Source organism: Neolamprologus multifasciatus, chromosome 6 (assembly GCF_963576455.1).
Source record: "Neolamprologus multifasciatus chromosome 6, fNeoMul1.2, whole genome shotgun sequence".
Classification (NCBI taxonomy): Eukaryota; Metazoa; Chordata; class Actinopteri; order Cichliformes; family Cichlidae; genus Neolamprologus; species Neolamprologus multifasciatus.
Window position 1 is genome coordinate 9,609,012 of NC_140444.1, and position 20,177 is coordinate 9,629,188.

Sequence of the window (20,177 nt, forward strand, 5' to 3'; positions counted from 1 at the left end):
TTCACGTCCTTGGGTTGGCTCAGCAGAGTAAAAGAATGACTCACTCGTATTTTTTCAAGGTAGAAAAAAAGATTTGAATATTATCTCCATGAATGCGCACCATGGAGACACCATGCTATAGCTGCTTTTTGTAGACTGTAGAGGCACTCTTTCATAAAGTTGCATCTCTGTGAGGGTGTAGCTTTTACAGCTGTGCTTTGAGCTGAATATCAGAGGTGGAACCAAGAGGTGGATGAACCTCTGGCCACCTATACAAACAGTACTAAAGCCTATTTGAGCAATATGCACATACAACTGGAATTACATGCAGCAACTAGTGTTTCTCAAACCAAACTTTTCTCTGTTACCCACATGGCAAATTTGAATTTTGAGGTTTATCAAAAAATATTAGACTCAAAACATGTAGACAAATGTACTGATTTTCAGCAGGTATAATATTTTTACGGTTCCCCGTCTCACCAGCGTAGAAGAACTTGAACTAAACAGAACCAAAGTAAACCAGAATATTGGACAAATTGAAACTCTTTACCTGATAATAGTAACATCTAAGGACTTTTTTTTTTGTTGCAAATTTCTTGTTTTCATAATTTTCTCTTCTTCAGCCTAAAAAGAAGAAATACTCAAGACCCGGTGCCACATAACTCGAAGTTTTTGGGCTCATAATAAAACTAGAATAGAAGCTTTACAGCTTTATAGTCGTTTCCACATGAAAAGCAGCACTTTTCATGATTAGCAAATGGACTTTTGCCTTTGAATTCTCTCATACACAGAGTGATGTAAGTGAGAATACCTTTTCCAGGAAAAGCTGAAATAATCCTTGTTGGGGATAAATGGTGTGGTGGAGCTTCTTTAAAGACCAGCCAGCGAGAGAGGGATTATTGTGTCCCCAGTCAGAAGACTGATGGGGAGGGGAGAAAATATCTATCAGCTGCTGCAAAAAGAGGAAAGCTCAAGGCAAAGGTAGGACACAAAGAGAGGACTGGTGAAGCAAAAAATATCAAACAGAGGGATGGTGGCGCATCTGAAGAGGAGGTTGAAGCAACAGAAGGAATACAGACATGAAAGAGAAATAGGAGAAGACGGAGGTAACACAGTGGAGAGGTATTTGAATATATTATGCGCCTGGGGACTGTTAAATCTCGCAGTATTGATGGTGTTTATCTCCCACAGGGGTTTACGGAGACATTTAGCACCTCTGCAGGCTGGAAAGTGGAGCCGACAGATAACCAATAATGAGCTCTGATTGATGCCTGGAGTTATGCACAGTGCAGAGCAATGTTGCAGGTGGCAAGCAACACACACACACACACACACATGCATGCAGATACAGTAAAAGTATGCAGGACAATCCGGCAACAAGTACAAGCTTGTCTGAGTTGATCTTGTGTTTTCTGCAGATACAAGAACACACAGATAAAGAAATGAAGGGTTGACAGAGGGAGGGGGGAGTTCAGCCAAGACAAAGTAGGCAATCTCCCCTCAGATGAATATTTGATGAGGAGGGCGATATGCCTAAATGAAACATTATAAATACACAGCAGCGTTAATGGGTTGTCACAGTAAAATACCCGGGCTTGGATCAGTCCGACCGTCTAAGCCATCGTCAGTGCAGACACGAACACACACTGTAGAGATTATATCAGGGAGTTAATATAGCGCCCAGTATATAATGCTGACAAATGTATCAGGGGGTTTCATGTAGATTAATATCAGGGGACTGTAGTGTAGCAGGTTAAATATTATGTCACTCTTTCCAAAGCACTCACAGGGGCAAATACACACACTTTCCACAGTGCAGCATCATCCCCAATATATACAAAACCACATCATTATCTCAGGAACAGGTTGTACTAACATAATACGTGTCCATAAGAGGCTTGTCATTGTGTTTTTCTTGCTCACAGCTTTAATTAGGTGTATGAGAAAGGCAGAAAAACAAAAAAGCGAATGTGAAAAGAGCAAAGTTGTTTCAATAGCTGTTGTGTTGATGGGACTGACAGGTGGCTCTTCGTGCAGCTACAAAAACAAGACATTTTTTTGCTTTTACTGTTAAAAAATGACTGATATCTAGTAATGAAGAAAGAAAAGGAATGGTCATGGTTTTTTTAGAATTTATATTTCTAAAAATAAATGAATTGTCTTTTAACTAGTGTTATTTTAGCGGACAATAAACATCTGACTACTGCATTCCTACTCCTTACAGTTTCCTAAAGATTACTATGACCTGTAAGTGCAAGTATCAAAGACCCAGCTGTTGCATCTCAGACACCTAATTGTTTTAAGCAGTTGTTTGAGAAAGGACAGAGAAGCAGGAGGTGGTGTACCACCACTGTCTTCTTTTAGAATTTCTAATCATCTGTCTTTCTTCAAAATATTACAAAAAAAGAAATGTGTTTGTTTTGGTTTGGTAGCAGTGCTTTTGTGCTTCTTCATACTAGAACGTGTCACAGCCTTCCTTGTGTCATGTAACAACTTGTCCCAAACTGGAAATTGTGATAATGTTAGGTATAAACCTCACAGTTAACTTAACATTGGACTGGAGACAAAGCAAATGCCACTGTAATGGTTCCTTTACTCATTAAACAAAAAACAAAATAGAAAGTTAATATTTTGAGTTTTCTAAGTTTTATTACATTAATATATAGCGTATTTTTTCTGAATTTCAAGGTAAAGGACAACATTGTGTTTGATGTGATTTTTACTGAATGTGAAGATGAAACTGACCATATAATATACACTCACAGGCCACTACATTAGACACACCACTTCAAATTGGTCTGAGTATTTCAGAAACTGCAGATCTCCTGTGATTTTCCCACACAATCATCTCTAGGTTTATAGTGAAAGGGCTGCAAAAGATGAAAAAATCTAGCATGTGGCTGTTCTCTGGGAGAATGGACTGCCCCGAGCTTCAAGTTCCGAATTGTCCTATAACATTTGGAAAGTAGGGTCAGAGTGAATCCATGGATCCATCCTGCCTTGTAAAAGTGGATCAGGCTGCTGCTGGTATAATGGTGTGGAGAAAATTCTCTTGGCAGACTCTGGACCCCTTAAGTACCAACTGAGCATTGTTTAAAAACCAATGCACCCACCTCCTGCTTTATGCATCTTGCAGGATAAAATAACATGGCAAACATTTAAGTTCAGTAACAATGACTGTAGTCCGATGATCTCCAGCCAGGAGGTCTCAGTCCAAGAGCGTACCTTTCTTTCTTGCTGTGAGGCGACAGTGCTATCAACTGGATTGTGCCACCTATTCATTTTTTAAATTACAGCATTAATGACATCAGTCAAATTGATCTATAACAAGTTTGTGAGAGATTGCAACTATAACTGTAACAAAGTGTGCATAAATGGTGATTATTTACACTTTCATCATACCTTCACTGATATTTTTAAATATCACAGCAATCATCAATCAGGTGATCATACAAAATAAAATCACCTGCCAAATCTCTGCTAGTCGCACAACAACAGTGGGGTGCTGCGGTCACCATCGTCTCCTCAAAGGTAGCTGTGACTCTTTAACTGCTTTGTGTTAATTATTAATGGTAAGTGCTTCTTTCTATTTTAACTTCCACTCATACAAATCAACTCAATAGTTTTCAATTTTAGGCCCAAATGTGATGCAATATTTATGCGTTTTGAGGCCACAGTCACTTTCCTTTCTACTCTAACCGGCCCTAAACACAAACAAACCTGAAAACGCTCAACATGAACAACAGGGGTGAGCAACATTTCCTGTTTCCACAGTGCCATCATTACTCAGATACAGCATGCTAATGCCACAGAGTGTACCTAAAACCTGATTGCAGGTTATGAGGACAATATCACTACAGCTTACTAGTTCTCTGATGTGCACCGCTGCACAAGTCACTGATGAAACACATTGCATTGTAATTAAGATCAAACAGAAGTGCAGAGTCACTGTAAGTAATTCCACTTGGGACTTTGTGGGCTGCATTAAGATGGTCCAGAGTAGCTATAATTTGCCCATGTGTTGTGTATGCTGTGTACACTGAAGCAAACTTTTGTGTGCACTGTGTGTGAATTCAGTAAACAAGTCACATCTGATTTAGGAGACAACCAGCAAGCAGCTTTAATGCCATACAAGTCAAACCAAACAGCAGAGCCAGAGGCTGTGTATTAACTCGGCGTTAGCTTGGTATCAGATTGATTACATCTTTTGTTTTAAAGGAGTCCTGCAGAAAAAAGGCACACAGTCCGTGTGCCTAAATAAATTTGTGATTAATTAACACAGTTGATAGGAACCCCTTTCCCACAATGGAGTCATCCTAGCTACCAGAAGCAGTCAAACACAATAATAAGTAATACAAGCCCTCAAGATGTATTCACAGACTTCTTATGCTATGAGTTGGATGATGATGAAGGAAAAAGGAAAACAATCAGGAATCTCCTGACAGAAGGACCATGTCTGTTTGTTGCCTGGTGTGAAACTAACTTCCAGCAGCAGAGACCTGGTGCCAGGAGAATAACCTCCTCCTAAACATCAGCAAGACTAAGGAGCTGATCGTGGACTTCACCACAAAGCAGGCGAGGAATTACAAACCCCTCATCATCAGTGGCACGCCAGTGGAGAGTGGACAGTTTCCGATACCTGGGTGTCCACATCACTCAGGACCTGTCATGGTCCTGCCACATCAACACCCAGGTTAAGAAAGCCCGTCAGCGTCTCTTCTTCCTCAGAAGACTTAGAGACTTCCATCTGCCACTGAAGGTGCTCAAGAACTTCTACTGCTGCACCATCGAGAGCGTCCTGACGGCAAACATCTGCACCTGGTTTGGGAACAGCACCAAGCAGGACAGACGAGATCTGCAAAGAGTGGTGCGCTCAGCCGAACGCATCATTCAATCAGAGCTCCCTGACCTGCTGTCCATCTACACCAGTCCAAAGCTAGGAAGATTATGATGGACCTCTCCCATCCCAACAATGGACTCTTCTCACTGTTGAGGTCTGGGAAGCGCTTCCGCTCCCTTAAGGCCAAAACAGAGAGAATGAGGAGGAGCTTCTTCCCCCAGGCTATTCGGGCCCTGAACCAGGTGTAGGACTGGACTCTCCCACACACATCACTATAAGACTGGACTCTCACACACATCACATCACCACACGCACCACCACACATTTCCTATAATTTCCTATAATTTATAATCTTTATAATCTCTCTCTGCTGTTTGCACATTTTTATTTATTTTTATTTTTATTTTTACTGTAAATTCCTAAGTTAATTTGTAAATTTTGTAGTAAATTGTAAATACTGTAAAACTTTTTTCTGTCATTTAACGGTCGGGCATTGCGCAGCTACAAGCATTTCACCCCCATGTCATACTGTGTATGGTTGTGTGTGTGTGACAAATAAAATTTGAATTTGAATTTGAAAGGGGAGAGACGTTTTAAGAAAGCAAGTCAAGCACTACCTTTATTGATTCGTCTGGACTTCTGCAAGCCAGCTGCCAAATATCCCTTCAATAAAGTCAGACTTCTGCCCTCACTGTGCATCCAGATTATTTCCTGCACCTTCTCAGCGTCAGTTTATTCCCTTCATCACAATTTCTGCCATCCTCCTCTCTGACCTCTGCTTGCATTTTTTTTTTTCTCCATCCAAAGATTTAGGTTACTTTGAGAAACAAAAGACTTAGCTGGTGTTGTTTGTGCGAGCCTCGGGGTGCAGACATCATTAGGAAGTAGCTGGAGGACAAAGTTTATCAGAGATACTGGCTAATTAGTTTCACAACATGAAGGGGCGAGAAGGGTAAAAGGCGGAACAGCGAGACTGGAGCAGGAAAGTTTCCACTTTCTCACCAACTATGACCTGATAATACGTTTATTCAGCAGCAGACTATTGATTTTTTTTTTTTTTTAATGAACTACTTCCACATCTCTGCTGTTGCAACAAAACACATTTTACATTCTCATTATATAATCAGGTGTGTGTCTCATTTTCACGGTCTTGTTCCCACAGTTTAGAATAACAGACCTGGTACACGTGAGACCCAGAATCACATTGCATCTCTCTGACTGTTTATCATGTTGCAACTACAATCACACATCAGGATCTTTGCATTCAGTCTGATATATTTATTGCAGCTGCTGTTCTCATTTCATAAAGCATCTCACAATCCTCTAAGCTGGATTTACGGGGATTTTTATTATTATTTTTTATTTTGAAAAATGTGTGTATAAAGATGATGTCATACCTTCAGCATAAATTCATACACTGCTAGTTTGTCCCAGCAGAGTGCAGTAAATATATCAAATACTCTGAAAGAACCATTAATTTTTTCTGGTTTCTTTTTTTTTTGAATCATTCACATTTCATATTTCTTGCAGGTGACATGAATTCTGTCCCCTACAATTCAATGTTTCTTTCAAAGTTATTAAACTAACAAAAAACAATCAAAAACAGTCACATTTCCTTTCTGATAGATGCACAAAGCTAACAGAGATGTTTATCAAGCACAGTGTCTGTATAGTCAGGACTTAGAAGAGCTTTAATCAGATAAAAGTCAAAATAACTTAATTCACTGTAAGTCCGCAGTGACATGATGTGAGAACATGTCTCTTTAATTAAGAACTCACAGTTCATACGTGCTCGACAGTGAACATTGAGTAAAGACACGAGCCGAGACAAAAACATTTATAAAAACAGATCATATTCATAGATTGTGGCACTTCGGCAATGCGTGGGGGATAAGAAATCAAGTCTCAAACTGATGCTCACACTCAGTCGACAGAGGGCAGCCAGTGCGTTTTGTGCTAACGTTTGCTGAAACGCTTCCACAGCAGTTTGAAACTTACCGACGTCACAGTTCCTCAACGATGTGTGAAAACAGTCAAGAGGAATCACTGATATAGTAGGAAACCGATCTTTATTTAAAAAAAGAAACATAAATATACCAACAGAGGTTAGAAGTGAAGGAAAGAAAGAAGACCCTTCAGGTAAAGAAATTGCATAATTCAGATCAACTTTCAAAAATATAAGTTCAACTGTTCTGAAAGAAGAAAAGTGAGTTCAAGAGCGCATACGCATGAGGCTATTTTCACTAAAGACCTTGTGTGTGCCAGAGACACAACAGCCATGATGACATTACAGCTCATTTTGTTTCATTAATAAACCGTTTTTCTTCTAAATGATAACAGCTCACGTCAAACACATTCAGGTCATTTGTTAAAATAATGGAGACGTGAGTAACAGTAGTGAGTGTTAGTATTGGCTCTCATCAAAAACAAAACTAAAAAGCTTTTCGTCACTTCAAAGCATCCTCAGCTTGCTCTATCCCCTTAGCAAGTAAGTACATAAAAATACTCAAATTGAATCTTGAACATGTAGAGAATGAATTTAATACTCGCGCAACGAGCACTGATCGGAAAACAAAAGGCTAATGCTCTAATTCAAGAGGACTTACGGTAAGATTCACCAAACTCAAAACGGCTCAGCATCACCATCACTAATGTCGTGAAGGACAAACTGCTAAACAGATGATTCAGAAAATGCGATTAGACACCAGAGGACTGAAATACTTTGTTTTACTACCATAATCAAAACTTTTATGTGTCAGTTAACAGTCCAGCCAATACTGCTGATTGCACATGAGGGACCAGTGCAATATGGGCACTTCTTCAAATCAGCACGAACATGAACAAGCACAAGGAGCAAAGTCTGGAGAGTTTTTAAGCCTGTCCTTAAGGTGCATCCAGCCTTTAAGTGTCTCTGCAGGATCCCCCTATCCAGTTCACAGGACACTGAAGATGAGAAATGATTTATGGAAAGAACCATCCAGGATTGTTATCGTTTCTGTTGCATGTGTTAAACTATATTTACACATCCGCGTTGAAGGGAGTGTGGGTGTTTCTCAGGAGATGGTGGAGAACTCTTTGAGCAGGACGTCCTGACTCAGCGTGTTCAGGGAGACGTTCTTCCTCACATTCAGGCTGATGGAGCGCACCTGGAGACACGCACATTTATTACAAGGCTTTATGTTTGTGTAAAACATCTCACTACACTCACAACAACCTTTCTTCATCAGTTATGCCTCTGTGATTTCCTGCTGAAGTTTCAACACATTAACGACAGCGACAAATTAATTTATGGCACTGACAATAAATACATCATCCGTTCATTTTCTTCCACTTATCCAATTCAGGGCTGCGTGAGGTTGGAGCCTATCCCAGCTACGATAGGGTGAGAGGCAGGCTACACCAGTCTAACACACTTATGTACTCACTTTAACACACATGCACAATTTAGATTCACCAGTTAACCTAACCCCACTAACTATCGTCAATAAGTGGGAGGATTTTGGTATCACTCCATGGTCAAAGGAGCTTGCAAAGAAAAGCGTCTGGACTTCTTTAAGTTGCTTGAAGACGTTTCACCTCTCATCCGAGAAGCTTCTTCAGTTCTAAGGTCAAATGGTGGAGAGTCCCAGATATAAACCTAGTGGGAGTGTCCCCCCACAGAGGGACAAATGGATCCCCTGATGATCCTCTAATCGCCTGAGCCAAGGTGTGGAACTGGGTGTGGGTCCCAATCAGCCAGGGTTTCGGGTGAGCTTATTGTGAAACCTGGCCCCACCTTATCATGCGAATTCCTGAGGTCAGATGGCCCAGGGTGTGAGTGGGCGTTAAGGCGTCTGGGGAGGGAACTCAAAACTGGATTATAGATGGCAGAGAGTTGGTGTCGTAAACCACCGCCTCTGTTCAAAGATGGTCGCTCACATGGCACAACACAGAAGAGCCACCTTCACAGGACAAGACTCAGCTGTCCATCTGCATCTTAAGGACAAAGGTCACTCTTTCGAGGATGCCAATGTTCACATTTTGGACAGAGAGGACAGATGGTTTGAAAGAAGAGTGAAAGAAGCCATCTATGTCCACTGTGAGCGACCATCTTTGAACAGAGGCGGTGGTTTACGACACCAACTGTCTGCCATCTATAATCCAGTTTTGAGTTCCCTCTCCAGACGCCTTAACGCCCACTCACATCCTGGGTCATCTGACCTCAGGAATTCGCATGATAAGGTGGGGCCAGGTTTCACAATGAGCTCACCCGAAACTCTGGCTGATTGGGACCCACACCCAGTTTTCACACCTTGGTCCTTTTGTCCCTCTGTGGGGGGACACTCCCACCAGGTTTATATCTGGGACTCTCCACCATTTGACCTTAGAACTGAAGAAGCTTCTCGGATGAGAGGTGAAACGTCTTCAAGCAACTTAAAGAAGTCCAGACGCTTTTCTTTGCAAGCTCATTTGACTACCATGACCTGGATGACTGAGAACCTTCACAGACGTATCACTCCATGACCACCTGCATTTGCCAGATATTTTCACACAGACCTCAACTACTGCACAAAACAGGCATAAACTTTTCTTTCCACCCAACTCTAACATGGAGCATTATCAGAACTGCAGTCCTCTGAAGGCTTCACAGTTTACTGGCGAGTGCACTGGGCGAGGTGAAGCAGGAGCTGTAGTATGTTTGTTTTCCCTTTAGCATGCACAAGCTGTGCACCGCGAATCTGATCAGCAAGGTAGCACTAACAATGTTAAGTTATACTGCAACATCCTGAGGAATCTGAGGGACGACATTCAGTGCACGCAGACCGCTTTGCCTCCTTTTGTTATTTCCCCAAAATGAAATTAGATCCAGTGTGTGTCGCAGAGGCTCGCAAGAGCACAGAATGAGGCATTCACAGAGCAATATAATAACTGTACTGAAAGTGGTCAAAAGGTACACAAGAAGATACCTTGAAGAGGAGATTGGCCCTGTTTACATCAGGCAAGATGCTTAATTTGTTTTGATGGGAGTCCTAAAACTTTATAATTGCCTCTTGTCTAAAAAAAAGAAATTAAAACCTCACTAACAGTGCGCTGAGCAATCACCCTCTACCTTCTAGCGGTTGTGTCAATGTGCACTTTTTCTGCTACTTCTGCCTCGTGTCTTGTACTTTCTCCATTAATTTTATAATGAAACAAGCCGGCAAGTAATGGTCTTCCTTAAAAAAAACACAGTAAAATCTGAGAAAATGTTTCTAACACTCCTGAGAGACAGATTTATGATAATTCTGAGTGAAACGCTGCTTGAGTCAAACATTAGACTGGATGCACTTGAGAAAGAGTTCAAATGGAGTGTATAAAACCCTGAACACTCAAAACAAACCACCCTCCCTCTCTCTTACCAGCTCCTTGAAGAAAGCAGCCTCTTTGGGCTGCTCAGAGTATCTCTCAAACTGGTCCAGGCCATCCTGCAGTTTGAGGGTCAGTGTGTCATAGTTGGACCGTACCACCTCCAACACCTTACAAAAAGATCAGACAAACACAAAATGAAATTAAGTCTCATGTGATTCTCTCAACTGGCTTTTGCATTGTACAGCGAACACTGGGAATGGTTACAGAGCAGTCAAAAATTAATTAGTGTTAAATACTTTATTCCCACACTTTTATTTATGAGGGATCAAGTAGTGTTTCAGAGTTGCAACGTAACATTTGGTTCCTCTCCGACTTTTTCCAGCGATAATGTGCCTCACTGTAATGAACCGTTTCACGTGTCATTTAGAAAAACGAGGTTTTATTGACAGATTTCACTTAATTTAAGTTTTATTTCTTCTGTCCCACTTTCTCAGTGCTGTCCGTGCCTTCAGTTGGGACTCTAACAGGCTTATTCAACTGCAGCTGCTTAATTACTTTGTTGTTGAGCGGCCTGTTAAGACTCACGGATTAAAAGCATTTTCACAATGAAAGTTTCAAGCTACGAATAATACAGAATCGTCAGTAGTGTGTATAAACTGTGGTTACATATGCAGAGGAAAGAGTTGCCTCAGCTAATGTCCAGCTGAGATAAGAAGGCTGGCTAAAATCAGAGGTAATTATACAGAGATTCTCCACACCTTTCAGCTGTGAAATCGCCACTAAGCAGACCTTTTTCATTTCTTTTATTAATGCTCCAGAAAGACTCCACACGGCATGAAAAATTCACAGCAAAGAACATGAGCTGCACTTTGTCATGCTTCTCAGAAAGGCTCCACAAACATGAACGCTCATACATTAAACACCCATATGTTAACTTACATTTAGGTCTTATTTCATTTATGCATAACATAATTCTCTTTTAGCCATGGCAGCTTATTTACTATCCAGCTGAATCAACATTTTTAGACTTATTAAAGGCTGAGACCAGAGGAGCGTTCTCTAATAAATCTACGACTCTGCTTGTGAATAAAAAGTGCTGTTGTTTTTACTTCAACCTCTGGTGGTACACTGATGAAAAATTCATACCCATATCTCTCTCTCGCTCCCTCCCTCCCTCTCCATCTCCCTCCTCTCTGTATGAAAAAGTGGTGGTAGGTTTGAATAGTAAACCAAACGAATGCAAAAAGTAAAGAAGAAAAAAATCGAACGATATAACAAACTGTTCAAAAGCAAAAATGTTGATATAAAGTAAAGGTAAAAAGGGGAATTGTATGCGGTTGTTAGAACAAAGGGAGATGAGTACTTGCTTGTGCAACTGTTTTAGTGTCTAAGCAGATACGATTGTGTGCACACAGTTGTCACTGTCTTTATCTTGATGCATGGACTAAAAAAGCAGGTTTTTAATGTGTTTTAACTCTAGTATTGTAGTCCAGTTTCGTACTTTGTGTGAGGAACAGAGCGTACAGCAGCTTGTTTCAATGCTGCGTGTCTCTGGAGGCCATCTGTCTTCTGGTGTCACTGTAGAGAGTGAAGTCGCTCCAGAGGGCTGGAGAGCAGGGGGTTTGTGTGTGTCGGTGTGTGTGTATGTGTGTTTAGGACAGTATGCCAAAAGACTGAGGGATCAAAATTCAAAGTTTCTTTCAGTTCACTGAAAAACAAAGAGCAAGGGACAGAAGCAGACAAGAGAAAAGAAAAGAGCTGACTCTATAGATGTCATGTGTTCCTGCTTTCTTTATCTCTATTCTGCTACATATATGTGAGTCACCGGCTGCATACAGCTACTGAAAAGCAGCCCTGGCTGTGGCTGATCTTGTAATTTACAACCAGAGTAATTATTCAGCCGGCATAAACACACTAACCGAAATATTAATCCCAATAGTGACCATGTTCTTTCCTCCAGATTTGAGTTACAACTTGTAATTACTTTGTGCAGTGAAAGCACAATGGGCATTAATTTTAAAACATAAAAACACATTAAATTATAATAATGGCCTTTTATAATGTTTTAAACAGTATCCTGCGGAGGTCTGCACAATGTTGTTATGACAAAGCTGAGTCAGACGGTTTGGACAGGTCTTGGCATCTTCAGCCTCTCACTGTCAGCACGTGTTGCTCTGCAGTTCATTCACTTACAACCCAGAAACGTGTTTTGGACAGCTGAGACGTGATGTGTTGTGCTTAAGCCAAGCCAGCCACATGTGTACAAAAGCAGTTAAAGCCTAAAATTAGGAGAAGACAAATAAAAGAGGTTTTTTCCAGCGTTACTCTAAAGAAAATCATTTTTAAACATTTCCAGCTTTCCTCTATCTGTATCAATTTAACCATAGTGGACAGCTGGAAACTGTCAGCTCTTAAAAACTATCAACTGACAGACAACCAAACACGATCACATCCACACCTACGGTCAGCTGAGAATCACTGATCTGAAATGCCTATTTTATAGACTTTCAGAAAGGCAACCGTAGGGCTGTGTGATATGACCAAAATCTCATATCCCGATATAAGAATTCTATTGTCCGATAACGATATAAATCACAAAAATGTAACATTTTCTGTAAATTCTGTGAATCTTGGGCAGCTCGACTTGCGTAAAGTGTTTCCAGCTGCGCGTCATGTAGCTGGAGTCCAGTGTTTTAACAGATGCATAAAACGATACATTTTTAGACATAAGTTGTAACGGCCGCCGTTTTCTTTGTGAGTATTTATTACACGGCGTGCTGCGGGGAAAAGCCTGTTCTAACGTTTGAGTCTAAGGTCTATTTTTTAGCACCTGGCGGCTCTTTTTTACTTCTCATCCGTAAATAATCTGCTCTTTCACGTGATTCAGTTTATTTTGAAAAGTCTCAACGGGACCTTGAGCTTTATTGTGAAAGGTTTATGTGGAACATAAACAAGCGGACACGCGATGGTGTTACCGTCGTTGTTGCTAACCACAACGCATAAAAACAGGCGCTTGTCCGTCAGTAGTGTGGTTATATTAAATATAAGAGAAATAGAGAACTTTAAGAAATTAATATAGCCACTACAGTGACCATCAAAACGATGAAAAAATATTACCGTAAACAGTTTATTTTGCGACACCATGAAACAAACGATAGCGTAAAATGAAACGATAGACGTTTTTATATCGTCATCTGATATATATCGTTATATCGAACAGCCCTAGACAACCGCAGCTTCAACCCAATCTTTGCTGTTCAACCCCTTGCATCTAATGAAAAGGCTGTTAATACCAAAGGTGAAAAATAACATAAAACCAGCCGCAGCTCATTGACACCTGAGTTACCCTCTGGCTTTCCTCTTTGTTGTGAATAAATCTAGCAGATAAAAGCAGAGAGGTAATTGGAGAGAATAATGACCAAATCCATCACTTCTTATCAAGTACAAAAAAAATAAAGTTTTTTTCCTGCTGTTTTCCATCGCGAAAGACTTCACACGAGTCTTAAATGGAGCTTATAGAGCTCATATCAGTTCAGCCTCCTTCCAGTCCCGGCTCACGTATTTCCAAAAATTACTGTTTCAAAAGTCGCCCAAGCGCTTCTGCTTAATGACTCGATCCACACTCTGTTTGTGTTTGCAAACTATGTGGAAAAATTGTCATTATTTCTACAAGAGCAGCTGCAGACACCAGAGAAATGGCAACATTTGTTGTATTTGATGTACAATAAAATCTCAAATGAGAATAACTCAAGCCTGCCTTTCAGTGTAATGTTTCCCTGAATCTGCCATGATGAGTCTGAAGCTCAGCGATGTGTGTGATAACAACTGCTTTTCTGTGCGTCTCATCACCATAACCAATGTTTGAGTCATTCATTTCTGCCACACTGCTGTAACTACGTCTTGATGAATAGGCTTTTTCCCCCCCAACACAAAACTCAGTGAGCTTTTCCTCAAACGCTTCAGCCTTGTTCATTGTTTACTGAGAAATTCAGATTTTCTTCTGAAAGAACAAGAGTGACATGTCACTGGAGTTCAGCCCAAACGGCCCCGAGACGATATGGAAGTTCAATTTTATTCACATGCAACTTTTAATCATGCAAAGTGTTTACCTGCTCTTCTGACAGCTGAGAGATGTGGTTCACTGCAGCGTATGACTCAATCTTGGGGTTGAAATGGTTTATTATGGCCCTGGAAGAAAAACGCAAAAAACTTTTTAAATAAGCCATGGGAGATAAAGGGGATATCCGTGCGCATGTATGTGTATGTTTGTTGAATGACTTAATAATTCAGCTTCTGTCTCTAGCTGTTTTATCCACCTAATACTTTGTTACAGTAGATAACTGAGCTGCTCTATAGCAAGTTTCTTATCCTGCGGATTAACTCCAACTTCATCATCATGCACTGCAGCTGCTGATCTTAGCTCTTGTCTGAAGCCTTGGCGAGTTCTGTGTAGCGCCACATAAACCAGTTCTCCACCTGCTGCAGCAGCTGTGAGCTTGAGTGCCAGGTGGAGATCCAGAGCCGAAGGACTAAAGAGGCAGGACTAGCACAGCAGGCAGCAATTATGAGCTACAATCAAACAAATATTCCACACTTGTTCCACTGTCTGGGACATGGGGAAAAATAAATTAGATGGTTTAATGTGGAAGAATCTTTCTAAACTAATAGTACAAAAAGTTGAAACTGAGACTGTCCGATGTTGTCCCAGATTAAAAATGACCAATGCAAAAGAGGTTCAAAGATGGGAGAAAACAAAATGTTTTGCATGATTTAAGAGGTAGCTCCTGCCACAGTCTATCTGAGGTTATGTCAAGAAAAGCATGTTTGTGTGATGCATCCTCCAGATTTTATCAAGGGCAGCTCAGAATGGAAATACATAGCAGAGGAAGAACAGCTGTGCCTCTTGGCCCCAGTTCAATAGATATAATCGGCATATAGGCTACAAGGATCAAACCTGACATCCTTGACAGGTTGTCTGAAATCTGCTGAAAGCAAGGATGTCCAAATACATTTGGCTATGATATGTGGCACAACATCTTATTTAGGTTCAAATAATAATTGATAATTAAATTATATTAAAGGTTTAAATATCTGAAATTTGTATTTTTTGACAAAACGTGTCCTAAAAAATACAATTTGCAGAGTGTCTGTTAACAGAAAAGTCACTTCTGATACGTGTCACTGTCTCCTTTATATTTTTTGGATACACCATCCATCCATCCATTCGCTTCCGCTTATCCTTTTCAGGGTCGCGGGGGGCGCTGGAGCCTATCCCAGCTGTCATAGGGCGAGAGGCGGGGTACACCCTGGACAGGTCGCCAGTCTGTCGCAGGGCCAACACATAGGGACAGACAACCATTCACGCTCACATTCACTCGCACTTTCACACCTAGTGACAATTTGGATTATCCAATTAACCTATCCCCACAAGCTGCATGTCTTGGATACACCAGGGAATCAAATCTAAATTCAGAGGCAATCTTCTCCATCATTAGCATTTATTTCCGAGAAATAAACTGCTTTATAGCTCAAGTATGAGTTGATGCACTAAGCACAGCTGGGAGATTGAATGGCTTATTTTGTACTGGCTTTGGCTGCGTCATATATCAAACAGATTATAGTGACAAACATGCAGAGGATTCTCGGCAGTGGTAATTCTGCTGTCATTTATGTATGGGAAGCCAGCCTATAGTGGAATAAACAAACTGAGTAAAATGGGTTTGGTCCTTTCATTTAAGTTCATTATAAGACCATCTTCTGTGAATTCTTTAGAATTCTGTCTTCGTGCATTTATTCATCCATTCTTTCAACATTTACTCCTGTTATACTCCCAGCCTGCACTTCAGCTCTTCTGACTGCCTTTTTACACAGGGATGCTGTTCTATCAAGAGCCCACTGCACTCGCTAAATCCTCTAGGACTATCCTGTTCATACGGCCGCCCTCTGGGGCCTTCGAGCCAGGGTGACCTCAGAGGATCATCTCCCCGGAGAAGATGGAGGAGGAAAGGGAGATTACAGGGAAAAGATTTGAGGAAGGGACCAAGTACAATATCTGTGTGAGGTTGGGGTGAAGGAGATAAAAGCTTAAAATTTATAAAATAGAGGGGCCTAGGGGACTAAAAAAAAGTCAGATGGTAGAGAACCCAAATTACAGCTCCGAAGACTTCGCTCACTTTCAGCTCCCTTCAATCCAGCATGACTCATTTCTCCTTCTTAGGATACAGAAATCAGAGTAAAGAGTGTGAGTGCGGGTGTGTGGCTGTGTGGCTGTGTGATTACCGAACATTGACAAGGGCATGTGTGACTTTACTGGCTGCCTCCTTCCACTGGCCTGTGTTAGTTGAAACTCTCAAAACTGGAAAGCAGAATGACAGAAATACACTAAAATAGGATTTTAGGATTAAGGCTGAATAAAGGTGGCTGTGCGTATTAAATAGTTCAGGAATGCTTTAAAAAATAAATAAATTAAAAACTCAAGCATGAGGTTACGTACCCATGCAGTAGAGGTTGTCGAAGACCTGATGCATCCGTACGATTTCGTAGTACAGCTCGTCGTAGCTGTTGGAGGTGGGCAGGAATGTGTCGCCGTAAGTTATGAACATGTTGAACAGGTTTACTACCTGGATAAAGAGACACACACTAGGATTAGCTGAACATTACATTTATAGAAAGTACCCAACAAGAGAAAAATAAACCAAAAAGAGGATTTATAAAGGTAAATTACATTTACACCGCATCCGTTTGGTGCTTTTAATCTCCTTGGACAAACATAAAATTTGTTTAGATTCGTGGTTGAAGCGCCACTACTAGAATCTGTCTTCTTGCTAACTCTTACACATACAGCATCTCTATTAAACCAATCCTCACTGTGGTTTGTGGTCTGGTCCTGTGCCTCCATGTTTTTTTTTTTTAACAGTGTATGATTCTCACCAGCAAGGCCAGATGAAAGATGTTGTGCTTGGCCAGCAGTGTGGTCTCATTTGACAGCAGGAACTTCAGCAGGTTGATAAGAGCTAATGCAGAGGGAGACATGCTTGCATTAATGAAATACAGAGGAGTGTTGCTAATCGTCTAGCAGCAGAGGCATATGGCAGCAGACTGCTTTCCTTAGTGTGCAGCTTTATTAAGGTAGATAATGGAATCACAGGAGGGGGGGGGGGGGGGTCTTTCAACACCAAATCTAGCCTCTTCACGAGCTTTTATTGAGGCAAACAATCCCACGAGAAGAACCAAAATGTGCACGCACGAAAAAAGCTCCAACACGAGTTGGCACAACAACATGCTAAAAGAAGACAAACGATCGAATTCATTTTTCTCTCCAGTGTCATTTCATGGTACGCTATTATCTCCACCAGGAAAAGAGAGTCGGGGTTATTCAGGGAATTAAGCTGATTATTGGTCTGATTAGAGGAATCTGTATTCTAATGAGACACAGCGCGATGAGGCCATTACAAGCTGAAATGTTATCCTATTGTTTGTTGACCAGGCTGAAAACAAGGCCACGAGGATGGATTGTGCTTTCTTTAGAGACTCATTATCTGGTTTCAGTGATGCAATACATTTACAAAACAACACTTTAGAAGGAAATTGTGTTTGTTTTGCAAAAGCAGGAACTATTTGCTCAGCTCGTGAGGTGATATATATTTAGCAAATCAAACATTTTAAATTAGTCATATGTTGTCTCTCAGGTCATTTAAACCTAGGTTAAAAGTAACCTGTTGAGCATTTACTTATTTTCTGGTATATACATCAACAGTCATATGAAAAAGAACTTTTCACAGGACTCTAAGTAAATACACCCAATAATTCAATAGCTTGTAAACCCACCTTAAGCAGCAATAACTTCAAATTTACTTTAAATTCATTTTCAGTTTGACTTTATCCATCTCTCAAATCACTGTGGAGCAATTTTGGCCCACTCTTCTTTTCAAACTTGGTTTGGTTCAGTGAGGTTTGTGGGCATTTGTTTATGCACAGTTCTCTTAAGCTCCCACCACAGTATTTCAGTTGTGTTGAAGTCTGGACTTTGAATGAGTCACTGCAACTGCACTGCCTTGACTCTTTTCTTTTTTAAGCCGTTCTGTTTTAGATTTGCTCCTTGCTTGAGATCATTGTCCCGTTTCATGAACCAAAATGTTTAACTGTTGGGCAGAAGACCCTACATTTGACTCTAGAGTATGAATACTGTTTTATACAAAGGAGTTTACGGTTACTCAACAAGTCCTGTCCCTGCAAAACAAACCAATATCATCATCCCTCCACCACCATGCTGACAGTTGGTATGAGGTCATACGACCAAACATCCCCACTTTAATCTCTTCTCTTCAAAGAACATTGTTCCAGAAGTCTTAAAATCTTTGTTCAGATCCAACAGACGCCACGTCACCATTTCTCCTGGTAATCCCTCTGAATAATCCATATTTGCACAGTTTTTTTTCCAGCTGCACTGTCGTGAACATTAACATGCTACCTGAGGCCTGATCTTGGGTTAAATCTACTTGAACGTTCATTCGTGGAAAGACTGCGGTATTGTGTTAACACACCTGAATGCGCCATGCAAGCAAATAACTCAAACTTCTGCTGTTATAGAGGTGGCCATGCTTGCAAATGATCAACAATCGAGTGCATTTGATTAGCAGCACCTGGGTGCTACTTACCTTCTTAACTCTAAAAGCAGTACTTATCTACTATCTAAAACGTATCTACTTATTTCTGTGAAAAGGTCATAAATTGGAAATTGTTTTTCAAAGCTCTGAGGGACTGTGCTTTGAGCTAAATGGTATTATCAGCTCACTAATTCACAAAAACTGGGATGAAAATGGAAAAGCTCAGATTGACTCTAAAATACAAGGACACTGGGATTTAAATTATGAGATAACCTGTGATATATAAAAAAACAGCAGGCATTTCCCCTGAGAAATAAATCCTATCTGAATGGGGCTTTTTGTCTGACAAACAGTACATAAGCGAGAAGATGAGGTATCATTACCTGACCAAAGCTCTCTCCAGGTGTAGTGTAATCTGATTCTACATTTCTTTTGGTAACAAAGGAGTTTGTGGATGATCTGCACACAGCGCCTGCACAGGAAATAAGACAAGAAACTCTGATTAAATCGATTTGATGATGGATGAGTCATAAAATGTGTAATTTAATGTGTTCTCACAGGTATAAATCCATGGGGAAATCCTTCATCATGTGAGTAACAATAAACTCCACCATCAGATCTGCACGAAAGATAACTGTTAAAATGCATGACCTTTGACTGCGATGAAGTTTAATTGATGCAAATACTCAGCCTTACAGCTAACAGATATCATTGCTGATTTGAATCCATAGTAAAAAGTTAAAACACTCTTCTTACCTAGAACAGCACACACCAGCGGCCGCGACGGGATGTTCTTGTCCACTGCTTTTTTCCTGTGCCTCATAGGCTGAAAAATATAGAAATAGAAAAATATGTTAATATGCACAGATACTCTGTAATTTTAATAATTATAATTGTACAAGACAAGCCTACTTTGCAGTTTTGGAAACAGTTTTTACAGCTGTATGTTATTTATTGTTAAGTGACACAGAGCAGATAATCAGCAGACACTAAATAACAGTCACAGTCAGAAACTGACAGCATCTGCACGGGTATGTAATAATTCAAAGTACAACTTTTAAGAGAATAACTTCATTTGCAATTCTGCAATCTCATGTTTTTCCAGATATCTCACCGGCCAGGTTGCTTTTGTGCTATATTTCAATTTCATTTAGCTGTTTTCACAAAGAGGCCTTGTGGGAGGTACTCCAATTCTACTGTTTTGAACTGTCAGCAGTCCTCCTTCTGGTCTGGAGATCAGTGAGCATGAGGGCCACACTAACCAGAATCTGTAGCAGTGGGCAATTTTTCCATGCACCGCTATTCTGAGCTCACAGAGGCTGCAGAGAAGAACAAGGTCTACAGCCGCCAGCTGAAGTCCAAAATGATGGAGTCGGAGTTTAGCTACGGAACAAGATTCACTCAAGAAGGAGCTGATTATATGT

At 40.7% G+C, this 20,177-nt stretch overlaps 1 protein-coding gene and 1 long non-coding RNA gene across 3 annotated transcripts in view; one reads left to right on the plus strand and one right to left on the minus strand.

Annotated features, from left to right (window-relative positions):
• Positions 1–1,792: 1,792 nt before the first annotated feature.
• The window catches only part of armh3 (armadillo like helical domain containing 3), a 29,796-nt gene continuing 11,411 nt past the window's right edge, over positions 1,793–20,177 (minus strand). The window contains exons 17-25 of one of the 2 annotated variants that reach the window (XM_085161424.1): positions 19,510–19,579; positions 19,312–19,372; positions 19,137–19,225; positions 17,078–17,160; positions 16,641–16,767; positions 16,427–16,502; positions 14,257–14,335; positions 10,198–10,314; positions 1,793–7,965 (exon numbers count right to left, since the gene is read on the minus strand). In XM_085161424.1, the coding sequence (XP_085017550.1) occupies positions 7,873–7,965; positions 10,198–10,314; positions 14,257–14,335; positions 16,427–16,502; positions 16,641–16,767; positions 17,078–17,160; positions 19,137–19,225; positions 19,312–19,372; positions 19,510–19,579 (795 nt within the window). In that variant the 3' untranslated portion in view covers positions 1,793–7,872. Of the gene's footprint in view, positions 7,966–10,197; positions 10,315–14,256; positions 15,333–15,575; positions 16,503–16,640; positions 16,768–17,077; positions 17,161–19,136; positions 19,226–19,311; positions 19,373–19,509; positions 19,580–20,177 lie in introns of those variants that run through there. The other variant, XR_014874336.1, reaches the window with a different exon arrangement.
• On the plus strand, positions 4,373–10,036 carry LOC146516386 (uncharacterized). Its single transcript, XR_014874339.1, has 2 exons — positions 4,373–4,481; positions 5,408–10,036. It is a non-coding gene; the product is annotated as an uncharacterized LOC146516386 (long non-coding RNA).